The 24,109-nt window shown below is 39.8% G+C and overlaps 1 protein-coding gene across 1 annotated transcript in view; it reads left to right on the top strand.

Moving 5' to 3' along the window:
• LOC149239724 (26S proteasome regulatory subunit) overlaps window positions 1-24,109 on the top strand; it is a 259,428-nt gene that overhangs the window by 37,808 nt on the left and 197,511 nt on the right. Inside the window, exon 2 of the mRNA XM_089373504.1 lies at window positions 23,783-23,843. Coding sequence (XP_089229630.1) covers window positions 23,783-23,843 — 61 coding nt within the window. The remainder of the gene's footprint in view (window positions 1-23,782; window positions 23,844-24,109) is intronic.

Genomic DNA, 24,109 nt, shown 5'->3' with positions numbered 1-24,109 from the left:
TGAACTTAATCTTTAATTAAGAGTTAATTAACGTTTAGGGTTTTGGAAAATCGTTGTTTCATGTTATAAAACCGGCACCCTGAACCATGAACAACACCCTCACAGCGGCACAGCCTTTGCAAGTTCGTTGAGCGCTCCACTCACAGCGTTGGATTTCATTGTTCGGATTCATCATTCCAGAGGGAGCTAATTTCATCTCATGTGAATATCTAATAGCCAACTGGCATACTTGAGTAAGGCCAGGTATCATATATACATAAGAATTTTAAATTCAGTTCAATTTATCTAAAATATATATTTGCACATATGATCACTTTATTCTGTTTTTCTGTGTTGAACTTGGTGCAAATATTTAACTTCTCCAAGTTAAGGTCTCGTCTGTACTGGTTGATGTTTATCGAGGCTCTTTCTGAACAGAAGATTTGCAAGGTGGAGTAAAGCCCAACTTTCATATTTTCAGATTTGCAAATTTGCGGGTGTTTCAGAGATATAATATAATTCTGCATAAAAGCTGACCATATTCTGTTTGTGCAGTCTATCTCTCTCTCTCCAGGTGAAGTGAGGGCCCATTATTAGGTTGCCTTCATGAAAAGAGATCCATAATATATCATGTTGTGTTTCATTTCTTGCTGGAAATAAAAATCATATGCTTATTTCTCTCTCTCCAGGTGAAGCGAGGGTCCTTATTTGGTTGGCTTCATGAAAAGAGATCCATAGTATATCATGTTACTTTTCATTTCGTGCTGGAAATAAAATCATATGCTTATTTCTCTCTCCAGGTGAAGTGAGGGCCCATATTAGGTTGGCTTCATGAAAAGATATCCATAATATATCATGTTACTTTTCATTTCTTGCCGGAAATAAAAATCATATGCTTATTCTGAGTGAATCATTTCACATCGACAATGGTCAGAGTGGACAAACCAGGGATCCACAATGGGAGAAGCACTGTACAAGTATTGTAAATACTAAAAAAGCTATGTTACAGTTCAGAACATCTCAGGCTCCCTAGAAGGTTTTATGGTGCAGTCAGGCTATATTCGAACAAGATAATTATAATAAATTGGAGATTTATATGTTTTACGCTTTTAGTTTTAATCATGTCCATATTTATCTACTACTAACTATTTGTCTTGTGATGCTGTTAAAGATTGAAGTTTATATTGCATGAAACATATCATTGCAGTTAGATACACTTATACCTATTGGAAGCTCAGTGTAATGTTCATTTCAAATTAAAGAAAGTTTCTACAAATGCAAAATGTGGCTTTTTTAGGGTAATTTCAGCCGTGCCTAATAATATAAAATTGTTTTCTATAAAAATTTAGAGCATATGGGAGCCTTTAGCATTTGGCATTTTTTGCCAATGATGACTCTTGATGTATCAGACTTGACTTTAATCTTTTATAAATTTGGATAATGTCAAATGATATTCATATCAATGATCATGCTTTGCAGCTTTTCAATTCAAACCAAATTGTCATAGTGGACTCAATTAATAAATTATATTTTATATTTATAAATTTTTAAGACCTTGACGCTCCCCCATGTTTCCTAAAAAATGGTAGGGAGCTTTTGCATAGGCCGCTCCCGCGCCCCCTCGCTCCCTCGCCCTCTCGTCCCGGAACCTTGGTGGAACATTGTTGTATCATCATGAGAATTGTGTAATATCATAATATGATGTATCTATTAAATTTTTTTATTTTATTATATATATATATATATATATATATATATATATATATATATATATATAAAACATGTCTTGTTCTAGGGGCTTTCCGTGTCCCGTGTCGGACTCTCGTATCCCCGAGTCATGCATGTCTCGTGTCCCTATGTCAGGTGACTTAGGTTTTTAAGACTTGTCAAATGTGAAAATGAGGTAATCATTCTGGGAGACAGTTAAATACATCAAGTGCAGGGAAAAGGAGAAGTATAAATGAGAGTTTTAGGTGTTGGTGTTAAAAGTATCTATAATGTTTTTTGTGTATCAGGTCTAAAGGCAATCTTGCTTTTTGTCAACAAAATTGTAGATGAATTTTTTTGTTTGTTCTTTTTGACAAGAAATAGTGTTTGATAGAAAAGATAAAAACAATAGTATTATGGTCAGAGGTGTTCGCAACAATGATACTTGTATATTGTTGACATGTTCCTAGTTTAGGGTCTCAATTTTGGTATGAGAGACACAATCATTTTAATTATTTTTATCTTGGTTAGTCGAATAATGATGATATGGTCACTGGTCTACTAGAAATATAAGAGGAGAAAGGTGTTTGGTGGAAAAGCAATATCTATTATCAACTTAAATTTGAAGGCAACAAGATAAGAGCAACATGGGTACTCGAGTCACAGAGATGTTTGCGGACCTATGAAAACTTAATCCTCTGGTGGTGCACATTGTTTTGTTACTTTTGTTGATGCTATTCAAAGCATTAATGGAAAAAGAGTGGGTAGAGTATGAAGTGTTGTGAAGTGGCAAAGGATGTGAGTATGAATTAAATGAACTATGTGACTTTTGCAACAAAGAAGACCTCAAAACAACAACGGCTTACTCACCTAAATAAAATGGTGCAGTAGAGTGAAGAATAGGTCCATAATGGAGATGGATTGATGCATGTTGAAAGAGCATAATCTTGGTAATCAGTTTTGAGTAGAAGTAGTTTAGACATAAAGTTTCCTATTGAATAGGAGTCCTACATAGGAAATTCATGGTATAGCTCTTGAGGAAGCATAGTTAGGCAGGAAGCCATAGTTAAACATTTTCAAAGTTTTTGGTTGTTTGGCTTATGCTCATATTCCCAATAAAACAAGACATATGTTGGAAGATAGATAACAAATGCATATTTCTTTATTATAATAGAGAGTTGAAGGGACTCAATTTGTAGGATCTTTCTAATAAGAATTTATTGGTAGAGATGTTATTTTTGATGAGAATCCTCGACAAATATAGATGAGTAGAGTTTGCTCAAAATCTAATAGGCCTTGTGAGAGGCATCACATGGAAAGTGGCTAGACTATGACACAACAATGAGGTGCATGCCATTTTCACCTTAACACTCCACCTCCTACTCTTTAGTGGAATTTCACTGCATGGGAGGCTTCCTAATATAAATCACCTAAAGGTATTCTAGGTTGACAGGATCAAGGTGATGTTTAGTAGGCTTGATCAAGGTACTTCTCACTTGGAACCAAGCACAATTCTTCATAATAAGCAACAACGTACCTTATGAAGAAGCCTCAAAGATAGGTGTTGTGGTCTACGGTTGCAAGATGTAGCTCAACAATAGTACATATAGGCATACACGCATAGGGAAAAGGCTTGTTTTGAGAGATATGATCAACCAACAGAATGGAAAACCTTCAAATAGCCCTAGGTTGAAGCATTTGTGTGGGATTATGGTTTTACAAGGGCCTTAAACTACCTAGGGTTGATGATGTCAACCCTAATGAGACACTTCTTTACCATGCAATATGCTAGATTTTGAGTTTCTTAGGTCAAACAAGGTAGGAGAGTGCCAAATCAGCTCCAATGTTTCAATACCTCAAAACCTAGTTGAATTCGTCCTAAACCCTATCCCTAACAACTTGCCTCGAAGGGACGAAAATAGATAAAGAGGGAAAAAATCAAGTTTTAGTGTTTTTGATCATCAAGAGGGTTGCCAATGCCTTTTCCCTACTTGGGTGATGGAGTCTTAGGAACTTTAACCATGGAAATATCAAATCTTTGAAGGGAGTAAGGGGGAAAACCCTAGTTTTCACTTCCTAACCCTAGCTATCATTTTATGAGGGGAGAAATTCACTAGAAAAAGGCTCTCTAGGAGGTTTTCTAGGGAGTTCAAGGATACAAGATTAAGCATGCAATAATTACCAAGAATTTCATGTAAACATATGCATTTAGACAAGGAAAATAGAACCCTAGCAATATTTCATTATATGCATAACCATAAAAGATATTCAACAAAAATACACACAATATATCCAAGAACATGCCTTCTTTCAGTCCTAAAATGTTTGTCTCTACAATAGAAACTAGTCTCCAATAGCCAAATTCCACATAAGATCACATCTCCACAAGTAGCGAAGTAGAAAGAGCAAATCTAATTGCTTTTAAGGAGGCCAAATTCCACGCAAGTGATGATGAACAAATGAGAGAGTTGATCCTCTATTTATATGAGGTCTACCACCTCTAATTAATGCCCTAAAGGCCCTACACAATTTTGGTTTTTGAGTAGACATAATGTAAAATTGGATTAGAAGCCAACCCACTAGCTCAACAAAAAAATATGGCTATAGAAGCCCACACTTGTGAGTCGTAAGCCTTACAAAGAGATGACATCATGCCCTTCTAGGGCTCTAAATTGCTTCATCAATGCAATGGAAGGGCTACAAAGGTCTGAAAGCATCATGATCATCCTCCATTTGAACAAAAATCCTCAAAAAACATCTCCATGTGTCAAAAATCCAACTATTGGTGCCTTGCGTCATCTTCATGGGTGCCAAATAGACAATGTGGTGCTCTCTCTCTCTCTAGCGTTGGGGCTCCATCATGTGCAACAAGCCAATTAGTTTTTGGTAGCATCGAAAGTGCTCTAGCCTTGAAAATTGGTGGTGAGGCTAATAAGGCACATAGGTTCTAAAGAACCCAGAAACTGTTTGGTGAAATTCCACCCAGATTGTATTTTATTAAAATAATTAATGTTTTTAATGGAGTTCCCAAGTCTAAACTTAGAAAAATTAAAATATTAATGGGTATTAATCAAAATATGGGTGAGAATGAACTAGAAGGCAGATCAAGTCATTTTTTAGTCTTAGCCGTTGATTAGAGACTTAACCTCGGTCGTTGAAGACTCAACAAGAAAAGTATAAAATGGAGGCTTGGGGTTCATTTAGAAACACACACAGAAAGATTGAGGAAATCAATTTCCAGAGGTGAGAAGTTCTTAGGAGGAAAATTGATTGGGGAGATCTTGTAGTTGAGGGGCAGAGAGGATCCGAGAGGACTTTCCGGAAAATACAGAACAGAGAGGCAGAGAGAGCTTGTAGAGAGGCAATGCAGTAGCCAGGAGAGCTGACGCAGAAAAGCTGCCTGTCACGCAGATCCCAGAACTGTCGGAACAATCAGAACTGCTGGAATAGCTGGGAGAGCTGACGCAGAAAAGCTGCCTGTCACGCAGATCCTAGAACTGTCGGAACAACCAAAACTGCCGGAATAGCCGGGAGAGCTGACGCAGAAAAGCTGCCTGTTGTGCAGATCCCAGAACTGTCGGAACAACTAGAACTGCCAGAATTGCCGGGAGAGCTGACGCCGAGGGCAGAGAAGGTGTCGTAGGGTTGACGCAGAGCCTGAAAGGCTGACGCAGGGCCTACACGCCTACGGAGGGCCAATGCATAAATAATCGGGATTAGCTAGTCTTGTGCCGGATCAACCGGAATTCTGCCAGGCGAAGTGAGGTAAAACTCACTCAGATTTTCCGCCAGTATTTTCTCTGTAAAGGATTGCTAGATGAGCACCCTAGATTTGTATTCAGATATTTCTCCTGCATAATAATAAGAACCCTCAGAGCAGCTACACCGGTTTTCCCGCATTGGGATTTTCCGGGGACTATTGTGTCCAAAAATAAGTGTGTCCTATGTATCTTGTTCTTTGCTTTGTTTTCTGTTTCATGAGATCAAATATTTGATTAGTGTAGGCTGCATAAGTAATTTGCTTCAGTATTCAGAAGAATAACTTGATGAATGTAATTTAAAAATCAAGTAGGTGAAGTAGATTCAGATTTGCTACAGGAGGGGTTCCTTCGAGTATAGGAATTTTCACAAAACCCTCCTTAATCATTCTAGGGGATGACCATCTTCATCTGGGCTCTGGATCAAGGCTTGCCCATCAAGTAGTGTTAAGGCCAGCCTGGGGGCATGTGAGGGTTGATGCAGTGAGAAGCAGAAGTCTTAGAGGTTGACGCTGGGCCTCAGAGGCAGCGCTGGGGAGATTTCTGTGGGGTAGACTGGGAGCAGATCAACAGATTCTGAGCCGGGAAAGGGTGACGCAGCTCCTGGAGGAGTGACGTAGTTCTAGAGCAGTGCTTGGAGCAACTTTTGTTGTTCAGCATAGGGAATAGTTAGTCATTGTGGGGTTTGATCATCCGTTTGCTGATTTGCTGGAATATCTGTCTCTGGGTAGAGGTACTATTGCCAAGGATATCTCTGTTGGGTGAGCCATTTTTGGCACCCTAGTTGTATTTGTAGGAATTTACAGGGTAAGTTCCTCAGAAAGAATACCAAAAGGACACCGCTCACAACCAGATCTCAAATCAATACACCAGTATTTTTGACGTGGTTAAAACCCTCAGAGTGCAAGGAGGGAAACAGTCCACGGCCTGTCCCAACGTGGGTACAGACAATTTATTAATCAAAGAATGAAAATTTACATAAGCTTCTCTCATGCACGGATTACCCGAACAATGACCCTCCATGCGCTTTAAATAGAACTCATGGACCAATCGGGTGTCAAGCCACGGATCAAGTGTCGGTAATACCGAGGTGAGAGTGAACCGTCGGATCACTACATATCGTGACCGTCGGATTGTAAGTTACAAAATGTACAACGGTAAAGAAACACACTTTACCTAACTCTAACCTAACTCTATGCTAGACCAAGTTGAACTTAACTATATCCTATGTGTCGGAATATCCTAACATCCCCCCTTAAGAACAACTTGGGATAGGATTGAAGGATTTACAAATATGACACAATAGGAGAAGGAAGGAGGCACTAGAGCCTATCCCCCCTTAGTGACAACTTCCTGAACTCCAAGCATATATCGAAGTTTAGTGAACTTCGCCTCTGTGAGAGCCTTTGTGAAGATGTCTGCAACCTGATCATCCGTTGGACAATATTGCACTTCAAGAACATGGTCATGAATGAGCTTTCTGATGAAGTGCATGTGTAGTTCAATGTGTTTGCTGCGCTGATGCTGGACTGGATCTTTGCATAGCTGAATGGCACTTTGATTATCACACCAAAGTGTGGTTGGATGCTGCTGCTCAAAGCCAAATTCGGATAGGATCTGACGAAGCCACAAGGCTTCCTTACTAGCTTCCACGACACCACGATACTCTGCTTCTGCTGACGAAAGAGAAATGGCAGCCTGTTTCTTACAAGCCCATGTAATAGGTCCTGAACCAAGAGTGAAGACATAACCGGCAGTAGACTTCCGATCATCAAGGTCACCAGCCCAATCAGAATCAGTGAAACCAACTAACAGAGGAGCTGCTTTGGCACTGTAATGAATCCCAAACTGTACTGTACCTCGAACATAACGAAGTATTCTTTTAGCTGCTTTCCAATGACTTTCACGGGGGTTTTGCATAAAACGAGCAACAAGGCCAACAGCAAAGGAAAGATCAGGACGAGTATGGGTTAAATACAAGAGTTTTCCGACAAGTTGACGGTATAAGGTAGCATCAACTTCAGGAGAAGTACAAGAGACTGAAAGTTTGACTCCAGACTGAAAGGGAGAAGGGGCTGGCTTACAGTCTTCCATGTGAAAATGACGAAGAATATCACAAGCATACTTGGACTGGGAAAGGAAAATACCTTCTTGGGATTGCAAGACTTGAAGACCGAGAAAATAGTGTAAGTGTCCTAAGTCTGTCATTTCAAATTTCTTTTTAAGGCTGGACTTCACATGGTTTATAAGGTTGGGATCACTACCAGTAAGAATAAGATCATCAACATAAAGAACAAGGATGATAAGAGAGTTGCCCACTTTCTTGGTGTAGACAGTATTGTCAGAATGACACCTAGAAAAGCCAGATTCTAAAAGAAAGCTATCCATTTTGGCATACCAAGCCCGAGGAGCTTGCTTGAGGCCATAAAGGGATTTCTTAAGTCGACAAACGAGGCTGGAGTCTGTTTGTATGAAGCCAATGGGTTGTTCCATATAGATTTCTTCCTGCAAGTCCCCATGCAAGAAGGCAGATTTAACATCCATTTGATGGACTTCCCATTTTAAAGAGGCAGCAAGGGAAAGAACAAGGCGGATAGAGTTCATTTTGGCAACTGGAGAGAAGGTTTCAGTGTAGTCAATGCCTTCAACCTGTGAAAAGCCCTTAGCAACTAGACGAGCCTTATGTTTATCAACTTTCCCATCTGGTCCATACTTGGTTCTGTAAACCCATTTGCATCTAACAAGTTTGCGTCCCTTTGGTAGAGGAACAAGATCCCATGTATCATTTGTCATCAATGAATGATATTCTTCATTCATAGCTGCTTCCCAATGTGGATGGCCTGAAGCTTCTGCAAAAGTGTCAGGATCATGATTTACTGGAGCTTGAGCCAGTAAAGAAGAGGCTCTTTCAAACTGAGAACGTGTACGTCGCTGATCTGTAGGATCACCGGCAAGATCACCTGCTGCATCCCGAGTAGCACGGACCCATCTTGGAAGTTGAGGATCCTGAGAAGGTGGGGGAGGATTATCATCCTCGCTTTCATCATCAGAAGAAGAAATGTTTTCAAAGATAGAAGAGATAGGAAGAGGTGGCACATCCGCCGGACTAGGCTCGCAGGCCGATTTATTTTCATCAAATTTTACATCTCTTCTAATGATAACATTTTTGGACTTAAATGGAATAAGTCTATAACCTTTTACATCTTCAGAATATCCAACAAAAGTACATTTCTCACTCTTAGGTTCTAAAGCTTTATGCTTTTCATCTGGAATATGGGCCCATGCTTCACTTCCAAACACACGAAAGTGACTTACATCTGGTTTAATGGAACTCCAAGCTTCTTCTGGAGTGATATTCTCTAGAACCTTAGTAGGAGTGCGATTGATTATATAATTTGCACAATTAATTGCTTCGGCCCAAAAACTAAGACTGAGTCCTTTAGATTGCAGCATACAATTAGCCATTTCCTTTAAGGTGCGATTTTTCCTTTCAGCTACACCATTTTGTTGTGGAGTGTATGGAACAGTATGTTGCATTTGAATTCCATTTTCGGTGCAAAAGTTGATGAATGCGTTTTTAACATATTCTCCACCATTATCAGTTCTTAGCTTAAGAATTTGATGTCCAGATTGTTTTTCAACAAATGCTTTGAAGGCCAAAAAAGTGCTAAATACTTCGCTCTTGAGTTTTAAGAAGTATACCCAAGTGCGTCTAGAGAAATCATCAATGAAAGTTAAGAAGTACTTGCAGCCAGAGAATGAAGCAACAGGAAGAGGACCACATAAATCACTGTGCACAAGCTGTAAAGGGGCTGAGGCGTGCCAAGAGGCACGTTTGTCAAAACTGTCCCGATGATGTTTTCCGAGTACACATCCGGAACAAACACCATCTTTGCAAGATACCATAGGAAGACCTGTCACCATATTTTCTTTACATAGATGCTGAAGGGAGCGATAGTTTAAGTGACCAAACCGCTCATGCCAAAGTTTGCTCACTTCATCATTATGAGCAACAAATACTGAGGGAAGATGGATGACCCAAAGTTGTGAAACTTATACAACCTTTTGGAATCATCAGCAAGACCAGTAGCTAGAATCTGTTTAGGATCTTTTAGATCCTTGATTACAACATCATGAGGTGAAAATTCAACAATTTTACCTTCACCTGAATGAGTTATCTGATAGACAGATAGAAGGTTGCAGGATAAGTTTGGAACACATAATACATCATTGAACTGACCATTGTCTAGATGAACAGTTCCAGTCCCTACAACATTAAGAGATCTATCATCACCAACATATATATTTTTGGTGTTACAATCATTTAAAGAAGAAAACATGGCTTGGTTTTTGGCCATGTGACAAGAGGCTCCAGAATCAATGAGCCACTCATGAGAATGAGAAGAAGAAGAAGATACATTTAATGCATAACCAGACTGAGATGATTGACGATGACATGCAGAAAGTGCCGTTCCGGAAGTTGAAGTTGAAGTAGGCTCCAGATGGATGTTATGTTTCTTCATTGCGGCTTCCAAGGCTTCCATCTTCTTAAAGCATTTAGATTCTAAGTGGCCATCTCGATTACAAAAGTTACAATGTCTGTCAGTCCTCTTCCATTTGTTTTTATTGGTCTTGTCATTTTGCTGAAATGATCTTTCATCTTGAGGCTGAGTTGGTTTAGGACCATTCCTTTGAGGATAAGACTTCTTAGGATTCTTTGAATTTGGTTGCTGCTGGGCGGCTAACGCTTTCGAGGAAGAGTTTCCAAGATTAAGAAGACCAAGGTGTAAGAGTTTTTCTTGTTCTCTTATTAAGGAATCACAAAAGGAGTCAAAGGAAGGGGGTTTGTAGTCTTTGCCTTGACAAATGAAAGCTTCCCTTGTAGAATGGAAAGTGGAAACAAATACAGAGTAGGCTGGTCCCAACTTAGTAAGGATGGAATAAATAAGGTTACCATCTTCTTTCTTAACTTTAACACCTTCCAAGAGATATCTAAGGGTCTTGAATTTGGACAAGAAATCTTCAATGCAAGAAAAATTATTAGGATCCAAAGTAAGCAACTCATTCTCAAGTTGATGGGCTCTAATTTCATTTTTAATCCCAAAAACTTTAGCAAGTTTTTCTAATGCTTCATGAGGAGTTTCAATTTCTGCAATGTGGAATCTAAGATCAGGAGAAACAGACATTCCTATCAAACCACGTGCTTGATCTTGTCTATTTTCCCATTTTTCGGCCTTGTCTTCATCTTTGGGTTTCTTCTCTTGGTCTGTGGCTATTCTGAAGAGACCTTTACTTCTAAGTAAATCTCCCATGTAGGCTACCCATTGGAAGTAGTTAGTGCTGTCAAGAATGACTTGGCATGGACTTTCCATTTTTTGAAAAAAAAACTGAAGCTGAAGATGCTGAAAGTAAGTGGTCCAATGGATAGATCTCGAAAAAATAGGCGGTTTTAAAAAAAACGGCTCTGAAAAAGGCTTCCGGATGAAGAAGTTATGGCTTTTTGAAAAAAAATTGTTGACGTTGCCGGCAAAGTGCGCGAATGTGCGGGAATGAAAAAAATCCGCCCCCACAAAATGGAGACTTGAACCCAAGACCTCTACTCTCTTAAAAAGTCTTTGAACCAATTGATCTATACAAAATATTTGAGAGAGAGAGAGAGAGAGAGAGCGAGAGAGAGGGGGGGGGGGGCCTCGATTTGCGTGCTTGCCTTGGGAAGGCTCTTTTCCCCTACAAAACACAAAACACAAAACCCAACACGAATATGCAAAGAAAAACGAACCTTACGGCTCAAAGTTAGCTTTAGCCAAAAAACTAGAATTTAAAAAAAAAATCTCAAAGTTAGCTTTTAACCGAAAAACTAAATATTTTTCTCAATGTTTCTGATTTTCCAAGATCACACTAAGGTGCAGGGAAAAGAGCATACGCATGAGAAAAATCCTTTCTTTCTGTTTCTGATTTGCCCAGATCGCACAGAGTCGCAGGGCAAAGAGCATACGCAGAAATGAAAGGTATAGATCCGGGAAAAAAAAAGGCTAAATAAACCGAAACCGAAATAAGCAGAGAGAAAATGACAGTAAACTGCAAAAAAAACACTGTATACCTCCCGATCTGAAAAATGACGCAGCTAGGGCTACCGGAAACCTTTTCGCGTGAAACGAAAGGGGTTCCTCACTGAAACAGATGCTCCGAACGCAACAGAGCAGTCCTCTCGGCCCGAAAGCAGTCAGAAACAGCAGATCTAGGAAACGACAGCCGCATGCAGTTCTACCGGCTTCAGATTTGGATCACCAATGGACGCGGCCCTCAAATAGCTCTGATACCATGTAGGAATTTACAGGGTAAGTTCCTCAGAAAGAATACCAAAAGGACACCGCTCACAACCAGATCTCAAATCAATACACCAGTATTTTTGACGTGGTTAAAACCCTCAGAGTGCAAGGAGGGAAACAGTCCACGGCCTGTCCCAACGTGGGTACAGACAATTTATTAATCAAAGAATGAAAATTTACATAAGCTTCTCTCATGCACGGATTACCCGAACAATGACCCTCCATGCGCTTTAAATAGAACTCATGGACCAATCGGGTGTCAAGCCACGGATCAAGTGTCGGTAATACCGAGGTGAGAGTGAACCGTCGGATCACTACATATCGTGACCGTCGGATTGTAAGTTACAAAATGTACAACGGTAAAGAAACACACTTTACCTAACTCTAACCTAACTCTATGCTAGACCAAGTTGAACTTAACTATATCCTATGTGTCGGAATATCCTAACAGTATTCACGAATATGCTTAATAATACAAAACCTCTATATGCTGCACTGGTTTTTTCGAATTGGGTTTTTCCGGGGAAAATTGTCCAAAAATAACAATGTTCCTTGTGTTATTGTCTTAGTTCATTTCAGTGCATGATCTATATATTTGTGAAGGCTGCAATAGTGTTTACTTCAATGTTTATGCAATTAAATAACTTGTTAATGTAAAGAACAAGTAGGAGATTGTAAACCAGTAATTGCAGTAGGGGTTTTTGATGTGTTAGATTCAAGAATTTTCACATGGTATCAAAGCGATTGCAGATCATAGACGACTGAAGACACCAACCGAGAAATCTGAGAATTTGCAGCAGAGAAGCAGCTGTCCCGAGAGACAGTGCTGTTCCAGAGTCGGAGAGGCAGAAGGAGGAGTGATGCAATGCAGAAGAGGTGACACAGAGGCTCAGACAGTGCATGCGTCAACATTCTGAGCCGGGAGAGGAAGACGCAGTAGTTGGGAGGAGCCCACGCAGTCGCTGTGTCAACCATCAGGGCCAGCGCAGAGGCAAAGGAGGGAAAATCAGGTTCACACGGAGCCACGTCATCTTTCTGAGCCAGGAAGGATTGACACAGTTGGCCAATGGAGCAGATTCAGCCCACGCAGAGATTGCGCAAAGTCTGAAGGGCTCAGATTCTTCGAGTTGTCGGGGCTAAGGGAGCTGTGCAAATTTTGATTTGTGGAGCTAATGGGATGCCGTTACTGTCGGTGCAGAACAATGTCTAAGGAGATTGAACTAAGGTAGAGGGAAGCACTACCTCGCAGATTTCTAGCCAAGAAATCTAAATCCAGGTTGCAGCGGGAAAGGAGGATATGAGAGGAGTGATTCGACGGTTGTCAGGAGGATTTCCGAGAGGGAAATCAGGACTCAGAGGGAGTCTAGAAAAGAGGAGCAGAGATGACAGTGAATAGATTGAGGGATTAGGATAGATTGGACAAAGCTTCCAATTTTGTCATTTGGAAGGCCAGGATCCTGGCAATCCTGGATAAACATCGCATCAAGGACTATGCCTTGAAAGTAGTAGCTGTCCCTGTTGACGCTGATGCAACCAAGAAGTATGAGGAGGCTAGGCGAAGGCGAAATGCATGATCCTAGACGGGGTCAAGGACCATGTAATACCACATATTACTAAGAAGACAACAGTTAGGGAGATGTGGGAGACCCTGGCCACCTTATACCAGGGTTCTTCCGTGAAACGAAAGATGTTATTGGAGAATCAGCTGAGGTCATACCAGATGCAAAAAGGGGAGGAGATAGATCCCTTCCTTCTCAGGTTGCAGGGGATTCGCGACCAACTTACTTCCGTGGGGTCTACTCCAAATCCAGAATTCTTAATCAGGACTGCCCTGAATGCAGTATTCGAGGAGTGGGAGACGTTTGTCCAAAACATTTTGGGCAGAGCAACTCTCCCTAGTTGGGAGGAGATGTGGGCAACTCTTCGACAAGAAGAGCTCAAGAGATCGACCAAGGCGGGGAGTAGTGGTAAGGGAGTTCGAATTGAGGAGGAGGAGGATGCAACTCTCACATCAACGGGACAACAGGGGCTACAAAAGAGGAAGAAGAAAGACATCTTCAAGGTCAAGTGCTTCAACTGTGGGGAGCTGGGACATTATGCCTCTCAGTGCCCCAGGAAGAAAGGCAAGGGAGAAGCTTTTGACTCAAAGGCTACTCCAACAAAGGCGGAGAAGGATGTTGAGACTGATGACGATTATGCCATGAGTGCTCATGCGCCTCTAGAGAAGAGATGGGGTGATCTGGAGTTGTAATCGAGAGGACTACATGCAAGGGCAGGATCCTTGAGGTGCCCAAACTCTTGGATCACATACAGCTACGGGAGCCCTTAACGATAGTAGCATAATGACGGGTGTCGGTTGGAGCGACAGGTGCAGAGCTAGAGTGCCAAAGTTTGTAGTAGCGCAATGGAGGTTGTAGCAGTGCGAGAGGCACAAAAGAGGTTGCAGTAGCGCAGTGGTAGCAGAGGGAGCACATGATAACAGTAGAGGTAGCTTCAGCTCACGAGGTTTCCAGACTAACCAGGATGTCAGTGTTTGGGTGAAGTTAGTTACTTACTTCTCGGTAATTGAGTTGCAGTGCAGCGGTTAGCAGTGGCAGTGGCAGTGGCAATGCTATGGGCAACATGATGCAACATTTTGAGATGGAGCTGCAATACAAATGTAGCAGTGGCAGTGGTAGTGTCATGGGCAACAGTACAGGAAGCAACAATGTAGTGGATGTGGGGCAACAGGCCAAGCATCAAAACAGAGGACCGATGCAGAGGATTAGTGTGATGCTTCTATGGTGAAGCATTGCCAGAGCACATTCCTCGCTAAGAGGGAGTGTTGATTTTGGGTAACATCGGATGTGCTCTAGCTTTGAAAATTGGTGGAGAGGCTAAGGCATATGAGATCTCCAAGACCCAGAAATCGTTTGGAGAAATTCCACCCGGATGAGGAGTTATTAAAATAATTAATATTTTTAATGAGTTCCTAAGTCTAAACTTAGGAAAATAAAAATATTAGTGTGTATTAATAAAATATGGGTGAGAAAGTTCTAAGTGACAAGGATCAAGCCATTCTAATCTTAGTTGTTGATTAGGGACTTAATCTCGGTCGTTGAAGACTCAATATGAAAAGTATAAGAGGAGGCTTGAGGGTTAGTTGGAGACACACCAAGTGATCAAAGAATTCGATTTTCTGGGGCAAGGTTTGCTGAGGAAATCGAGTTAGTGATCAGAGTTGCAGCGAGGGGTAGTTCAGCAAGGGATTTTCATCCGAGGCTGAAGAATACATAACAGAGAGGCAACGCAGTGCCGGGAGAGACAACGCAGGCCCTAGAAGGGTTGACGACTTGACGCAGAGGCCGTAAAGCTGACGTAGTGAGAAGCAGAAGCTGCAGAGGCTGACGCTGGGCCTCAGAGGCAGTGCTGGGGAGATTCTGTGGGGCAGACTAGGAGCAGATCAACAGATTCTGAGCTGGAAGAGGGTGACACAGCTCCTGGAGGAGTGACACAGTTCCAGAGTAGTGCTTGGAGCAACTTTCATTGTCCAGCATAAGGAACAGCCGGAGTCGCTGTGGGATTTGATCATTCGTTTGCTGATTTGTCGGAATATTTGTCTTTGGATATAGGTACTAGTGCCAAGGATATTCTCTGTTGGGTGAGCCATTTCTGGCATCCTAGTTGTATTCACAAATCTGCTTAATAATACAAACCTTCTATATGCTGCACTGATTTTCCCGAATTAGGTTTTTCCGCGGACAATTGTCCAAAAATAACGGTGTCCCTTGTGTTATTGTCTCAATTCATTTCAATGCATGATTTGTATATTTGTGAAGGCTGCAATAGTGTTTACTTCGATGTTTATGCAATTAAATAACTTGATAATGTAAAGAACAAGTAGGAGATTGTAAACCAGTGATTGCAATAGGGGTTTCTGATGTGTTAGATTCAGGACTTTTCACACCCTTAAGGCCTCAACTACTCTGGACCACTTGACAAAACCATCTCAAACTCAAGTGAAACCAATCATTCATTAAAGACTAATTTCATAAATGCATCTAAGTGGACCATACTTAAGTGTGAAGAGCATATCAATACTTCAAACTTGGATCACTTTCAAATATCTAACTAGACCAAGTCCCATAAAAGTGTTCTCTACTTTTGTAGGGGTGGCTAAGTAGTCAACCCTATTAGGTGCTTTCGGCTCCCAAGGGGAGGTGGCATTTTCAACGGTAGCCCTTGAATCCATAGGTGTTAGTGAAAGTAGGTGGCAATGAAGGGCAAGGACCTCATGGCCAATTGCCATGGATAGGGGACTAGCTAATGAGAGTCCACATCTCGAGTGTATAGATGTAATGGAGGGAGAAATCATGGAGGCATGAGTTACACCTCTCGACTTGCTTTTTTCACCCCTTTGGTGCGCCTTTTACTTCATTTAGATAATGCTTTTTTTATTGTTGCATAGCTTAAGGATCAAAGCTTGCTCTTTATGATGTAACATTTGTTTTACCCTTTAAAATGAGATGATTTCTTGCTCATTAGGGCTGGGACATACATGGGTTCCTTTTGATGAAATGGAGCATCAAGTGCTTAGGAACTTGGTGATGGCTAATGAGTGGGGTAGAGGCTAGAGCTCATGCTAGGCTTTTGCCCATGCGCTAACTTTTGTCCCTGCGATCTTTTGCATTTTAACTTTTCTTTTTTGTTTCATTGTGGCCATCTTATGCTTTTACATTCTTTTAGTTGCATCAACCTCCAGGGCAATGCTTCCCGGCCCAACTCAAGGATGTGGATAAGAGAGTGTTAAATCCCATTGAACCAATGATAGTTAAACCCAAAGAAAGGAGATGATATCAAAGAGAATAGTGTGACATGGAAAATGTTAAGTATGGAAAAGGAAAAACGAACATGCTACTTCAATCCAAGTTTTCCAATTAGTGCCCCTCTTATAACCCTAAGGCCTTAGGGGAGGTCCCATTGGATTAGGGCTAAAAATTAACCCCCCTTGGTAAGGTGAGAGAACAAGTTTACAATCAAGATTGGTCAATTATCCAGATCATCCCTTTATCCATGTTAAATGCCCAAAACATTAAGTAAAAACACTTGTTGAGTGGTAACTCACCTTCATCCAAGAGGAATTCCAGATGGTGAGAGTTGTATGACAATATGACTAGTGCTGATGGTAGAGGAGACTTACATATCATCATCAATGAGCAAATGTGTAGGGCTGCTGGCTGTCCAAGATAGGAGAGAAAGTTTTCTCCTATAGGGTTACCCATTTTGGTGGGTAACAAGTAGTTGGCAAGATGAAAGCTTATAGGTGGAAGATGCACTAGAAGTCAGGACTCCCAAAACAAATAGGAAGAGGTGAAGAGCGGAAGAGGAGTAGCTAGTACAACTAGAGTTAGAAGAAAACAACATTGAAACAATGCATGGAATAGCCAAAGTTGTTTTTCACGACTTTTCAAGATGCAGAACTTAGGGGATGAAGAGCAGAAGAGGCAAAGAGAAGATTTGGAATCAGAAGAAGAAGAGAAACCAAGCAATGCAAGGAAAAGGCCAGAGTTGTTTTAATCAACTGTTTAAAATGCAAAACTAGATGAAATACAACATGGAGAAGGCAAAATGAGATGCAAATAATCTTATCAGGTAAATCATTATTTGTTTAGGGAAAATGTTAATAGACAGGGCCTTCTTTTATTTTGAAGACGTTAGTGAAAAGTAAATGTAGATAGATGCAACCAAGGTGGAGTATGATGCTTTGTTGAAAAATAGCACTTGGGAATAAGTAGAGTTGCAACCAGATAAAAATCCAATATGTCTCCAGTGGGTGGATTGAACGAAGTTCAAATTAGATGGTTCAATGAATAAGTACAAACCCATGCATGTTGCGAAAGAGACACACACAAGAAGGTATAGATTCAAGGTTTTCCAATATGTATTGTGTAGATCATTTGGAATAATTGTGTTGAAATTTTCTATGTCACGATTAATGATCTGGAAAGTTGAAACTAATATTCCAAAAGGTATAAGTTATGAAGAAACTTTTACTTCCAGAACTAATTTGATTACCATATTATTGTTGTTGGCCATTGCAGCTTCATTTGGATGGAAAGCTTTGCAACTGTATTTAAAAAGTTCTATCTTGAATGGAGATTTGGAGGAAGGAGTTTATATGGGAACAACAACAAATATTCATTGTCAATAGTAAAGAAAATTTGGTTCCCAGGTTACTGAAAGCATTATACATTTTGAAGCAAACCCCTTGAGCATGGTACAAAATAATTGATCAATATCTCAATTCCATCATTTTTAAAAGAAGTGATTGAGATCCATATATTTCTATCAAGGAAAAACATCTGAAATCATTGTTATGGTGGTTTGTGTTAATGATTCAATAATGATAGGTAACAATAGTAGTTTGATTGAAGAAGAAAAAGGATACAAGATTTATATCACAAGTGAAGATGCATTAGAGTTGCTTAAAGTGACTAGGATGGAAACATGGATTGCCAATGAGACACCAATGGAAGTAAGATTAAAATTTTCAGAAGATGATAAGTTGGATGCTGCAAATAAAACCATGTAGTCAACTTGGAAGGAGCTTGATTTATCTTACAACGTCTAGACTGGATATAAATGATTTACTTTGTATGTTGTCAGGATTTTTGGTATGTCCTCAGATGTTTCATTGGAATACAACAAAAAGAGTGCTGAGGTATTTTGAAGACAATATTTGAGTGGCTTTTGGAAGTACAATATAGTTGCTTGCTTAAGTAAAAAGAAAACTTTTGTTGCACTTTCATCAACAAAAGAAGAATATAAAAACAAAACATGTCTAGATACATCATTACTACATCAAAACACAAACAAGAGAATAAGGAGATAGAGTTGATATTTTTGTAGGTCTCAAGGTCAAGTTGCGTACATTTTCATAGAGGCTCTGAACAAAGAGAAGTTTGAGAAGCCTAGGATCATGATGAGAATAACTAATAACAAAATTAAAATTATGGGGGTGTTAGACAAATACTTGTAATGTTTATCTTGTAAGTCTTAGGTTCTAGGAGGTCATTAGTGTTAAGATATAAAGTTTTTTATTCATAGCAATGGGTAGGGTTTTATGTTAAAGAAAATGTGGCTGAATCATACAACATTGAGATATAAAAAATAATTTTCTGTGCATCCATATCCAAACATCCACAATTCATGAAACCAATTAACTTGCCTTCTCAATGTCACCTTCATGACATGGCAGGTGTTTAGAGGTATTTCCAGAGACAACTTTTCATGAGTTAGAGGTGGCTCCCACAGAGGTCAAATCCAGGATGGTTCAATGATATGATACTAGTTTAGAGTTAGAGACATTGCACAGGTTTTTGTTATTATTGGATAGGATTGCTATTTTTATTAGTTCTCCTACATTGTGGGAGGCAGAGTTCAGTGGTCCGCATGGCAATGATGATCACATATTTGGAGTCCTTGCGAGCTCGTGAATCTAACAAGGCCTTTCTCGATAACATGCATGATATTTTCTGTTTTTAGCAATTTTTGGAGGTTTGCATGTCAATTCTGAGTACATATTTGGATTCCTTGCAAAAAACTTAGTTCAATGAGCATAATTTCATTAACATGCAAAGGATTTCTATTTTTAGCCGCTACCCATGCAAAGTGACATGTGGCAGCCTCAAGTGGCATCTGTGCAGAGTGGCATGTGGTAGTTTCTAGGATTGACAAGTGACAGGATCATGGCACATGCATGGGATTGAGTGTGTGCTTGAGTTGACTAGGTGCATGTATGGGGTAACTATAGACAACTAGGATGCATGCATTGGTCTAGGAGTGAGGTGACACATGGAGTTAACCAGGAGCAGTGTTTAGTTGATTGAGTGTTTGTTTGAGTTAACTGGATGCATTCATCAATTCAGGAGACACTTCACCCCGATTCTTCATCAGTGAACTAAAGGGTTTCTCCAATGAACTAAAGTGCATGACCATCTCCACATCACTTCTTCATTGAGTTAAGCAAGCGTATGGGAGAGAGATTCCACTTGGATTAGGTCGCATGGCTACTTCACTACACTCCCTTGTTGAATTCAACCAAAGCGAATCTCTAGTGAACTAAGTTGCATGGAGAGAAGACTACAATTGGACCAAGTGGATGTCTTGTTCTCCTCAAGTTCATCATTATTGAGACAATAGGTGTTTCCACTTGGGCCAAGCACATGGCCATCTTCACTCCACTCTATCATTAGTTCACCAATGCGCCTCAAAAAGACTAAGGTGTATGGCTACTTCACCATAGTTTACCACAGATTGACATAGACAGACCTCCATTTGAACCTTAGTGCATGGACACTTCACTCCACTCATCTATTGAGTCAACATAACTCAATCCCCATGCAGCTCATCAATGCGCATTGGCTAGGGGAGACCTCGTGCATGGCTAATGCACATTAAGGAGATTGATAAAGGAGGAAGGCACTAGGGGTTGAGGGTTGGATTTTCTTTTGCAGCAGCACATCTCTTTCATTTCTCCTATTCTCTTCTAGCTTCTCGCATTATGTGCATGGAATATCACTGGATCAGTTTTCTATTTTTCTCTTTGGTGCAATCAACCTTTTGATTAATGCAAAATAAAGTTTGACTATGCTATTCTTCAGCCCTTGGAACTTCTTGGTGCATTGTTTGTTCTCTGTGCAGCAATTTAGAAGTCTCACTGAGGCCTTTATTTTGGTAATATTTATCACTTGAAACACACTTCTATTTTTTTTCATTATCACTTTTAAGCTACTGCAAATATTAAATTTCTTCCAAATTATTTCTCAAGTTTTTATCGTCAGATCCGTGGCTGCTTGATCACTTGCCAAAGATTTTTCTTTGTGCTGTTTTACATGTTTATTAGGTAGATCTACATGGTAATTTCAGCGCATGAGCACCTAGGGAACCCCACCTTGAGGTTGGAAAAGCACCAGCCCAAACAGAGGAAATTTGCTGGTGACAAGTTGGGATAATTCTCCTATATGTTACACTGATTTCTCACCGCAGATTTATGGAATCATTCACTTTCCTATAGTGCGGATTACTTTTGCTAAGTGTGACAAGAGATCTCTCCCATGTTGATGTCATGTAATGTCATTGGGGATTGGCGGGGGTTGCATGTGGATGTGATTTTGCTATCCTCTTCCTTTATTGATAGAGGGCCTGCCTTCATTTTAACCCCATGATTGGGATGCAGTTCAGATTTGGAGTTAAGCCCTCACAAAACATGGTAGCAAGATATGGATTTAAAATCTAGGCTCTAGCCCCTTGGGGATGGCTCCTTAAATGATTCTATTGGGCTTTGCATTTGCTATAAGCTTTCGAAATTGGATGGCATGGGTGATCGCCATTGAATTGCCAATCATTGCTACTTTGGAATCCCTTAATATTTGAGCTCCATGAGTCATTGTAAGTCAATAAATGCCCCAGTTTCATTGTTAGTGGCAATTTGAGAGCATTTGCATCATAAACTAACCCCACCACACCTGCCTCTCTTGAGTGTTAAAATATAAAGTTGGTGATGTAATAAAATGTAATATTAGGACAAAGTTAGTGATGTGTCAGCCTTCAGGACAAAGATGTGATAAGGTTATTATGATGTAATAAAGATGTTAGCCATTCCTAATAAGAAAAAGTGAGCAAGTCTTCCCCATCTATGCATATGTATTCACCAAATCTTATTCAAAAGTACGAATTACATTTTTATTCTTTCTACATATTTCTTCCCATGCATGTTTGAATATTTCTAACAAAAGATGTATATTGTTTTTTCTCAATTTCAATGCCATGTTTTAAGTTCAACTTGGCCCTCGCAGCTACTTTGTATGGTTTGTATTCAGGGTCTGAATTGGTCTTTTCATTTTGAACTTTGAACAGTGTGTCTTTTATGGGTGAATGTCCCTTCATTCTAGGGTTTTAGCTATGCTTTTTTACTTGGAATATACATGATGTCAGTTCATTGTTTAGCTTGTGTTTATTTGTTTTTTGTAGGCTAACACCCACGGGGGATTTGAACTGTTGACCTATCGCAATGTGTGCTTTAACAATGTACCCATTCACCGTCAATCCAAAGCCCCATGGGCAGCTGGTGTTTATTTGTTGCTAGTGTAATCAATTGCTATTTGCTGTCCTTGCCCAACACCTCTATAAGGCAGTATATTTTAGCATCAACAAGCACCTTGAATAAGTAGTCTATTTGTCAAGTTCATTTGAGGATTTTACGAGAACCATATAATGTAGGAGAGAATATCTCGCACTGTTCTTAGTCTGGATTTTTATTAGTTCGGTAATCTTTAATATCTGCATTCACCTACCCCAAGCTGTCTTTGTGCGGACTAACACCTTTGGCTCCCCTAAAAAATATTGCTCACAGTTAGGTTAGATGTTTTTTCTATTTCGAGGCTAAAGCACCTGTTCGAAGAAGGATCATACTCATACAATGCTTTGACGATTATCTATGTGAATGGAGAGTGGTGCTGTACCTTCTGCAAAGTGTAACTGTTTATTCAAAGATTGTTCGATGTTTAATCCTTCGAACAGCCTTAAGTATAATCCCTAAAATAGCCTTCCTAGCCTTTGTTCTCTATGGTTTGACCATCTATTTGTGGTTGGTAATTAGTATTATGCGATGTCGTTGTTCCTTGTTGCTTGAATAACTTTGCATGAAAGATTATCATTACTGTAATTAGTGGCTTCGTTTTAAAAGTTATGCAGTTTATAAACTTTAATTAGAAATACCTCAGTCCCTTGACCAGTCATAGAAGTTGCTTCTAGAGTCCTATAATGAAAAAATTATATTAGTCAATCAATTGCCAAAATATTAAGTCCTTGCAATCATATCTTGCATGTTTGTGATAAAAATCCATAGCGGTCTTGCAAATATTGGTGTCGGCAATATATTGTCAAGGATCATGAACTTGGGATATTGGAAAACTGCGGTAAACATTAGCAAATATCGGCAAGCATAAACTCAGACCTAAAAATCTTAGAAAATCTCGGCAAACAGAAGACAGAAAAGCTCAAACAAGCCGAAAATATCTTGAGAAATTGGAGCCTTTGCAACACTGATCCATAGAAATACATTTCCAGTTTTAGTTTGGATTCATTTTCTTTTTTGTAAGCTTGGTAGGACTACATCTTCATCATGTCCAACTTCTCACCCCGATCGGGGGGATAGCACAAGATTTGAACTGAAGACTTCCGGTTCGGCGAGACTTCATTTCCACAGCCATTGCCAATTGAGCTACCCCAAGTGGACTTAGTTTGGAATCAGTGACATTAACATAAAGTTTAATTTTTTCTATTACTTTGCTTATTCCATAGATAGGCCTTACATAATGCGATAGATGATTGAAATTCTTTTTTCATGCCTTTCTAAAGTGAACTTCAGTGAAAATTATTCAGATCTTGAACAGGCACACATAACTTGGGACATTATTGTAGCATGGGAATGGAACTCTTAGAATCTCCTCACAACAGAAATCTACCTTTGCGCCAGAAGAGGTCATTGCTCCTCTTATATAGGTTGTTCCTTTTATTTATTTATCTCAATCATAGTGACAACTTTATAGAGTGCTTCAAGTTAGTAGCTTTGCCTTTGATATGATATTTTCGTCTGCCATAGTGTGGCTTATATTGTACTTATGGTATACCAGCATGCTTGTTATCTACTCAGTAATACATAATATAGTTGCATGGTCTGATAATCTGATTGTTTTGTGCATTCCTTGCTTTTGTGACAATGAGATTAAGCCAAGGAAACCAATGGTTCCTGTCTTATCTGCTTATTCCAAATCCCTCAAGTTATTGACAAGGGGATAGAATTTGAGTTTTGATCTTTGTCATTCATTGAGCTATAGTTTGCACAAGACAATTGTATTCTATTTAGTTAGTCCGCACAAAGTTCTTGCTTATTTTCAACAAGTTTTGAGTTCTGTTTCCTGTTGAAGCATGCTTTAATGTCCTGTTTTTCTGCAAAATGCCGTGCAGGGTTTTCCACGGTCTGATATTGACGTTGCAGCTGTTCGCTCCAGTCGGCATCGTCTTGCTAGTGCGTTCCTTACTTTTCTTGGATAGTGCTAATCATTCACTTCTTCAGCTATGCATGGAAATTTGAACTATACTGGGCTTAACAACAGACTATTGATGGGGGAATTTACTGGAAGTTTATTTGCAACTTGACAACAAATTTAGATGTTAAATTTTAAAGTAATTTCTTACTTTTCTAATTCTTGTTCTTTTCGAGAGAAAAATTATCTTTGGTTATCTTTAGAGACTGCAGCAGTTAATGAGGGGATAATAATTTGAACTTGACAA

This window comes from Pinus tabuliformis, chromosome 8 (genome assembly GCF_031772625.1).
Source record: "Pinus tabuliformis cultivar Carrire ecotype Pingquan chromosome 8, CPIR1, whole genome shotgun sequence".
Lineage (NCBI taxonomy): Eukaryota > Viridiplantae > Streptophyta > Pinopsida > Pinales > Pinaceae > Pinus > Pinus tabuliformis.
The sequence above is the reverse complement of the archived record's forward strand: the minus strand, read 5'-3'. Positions and strand labels throughout refer to the sequence as shown.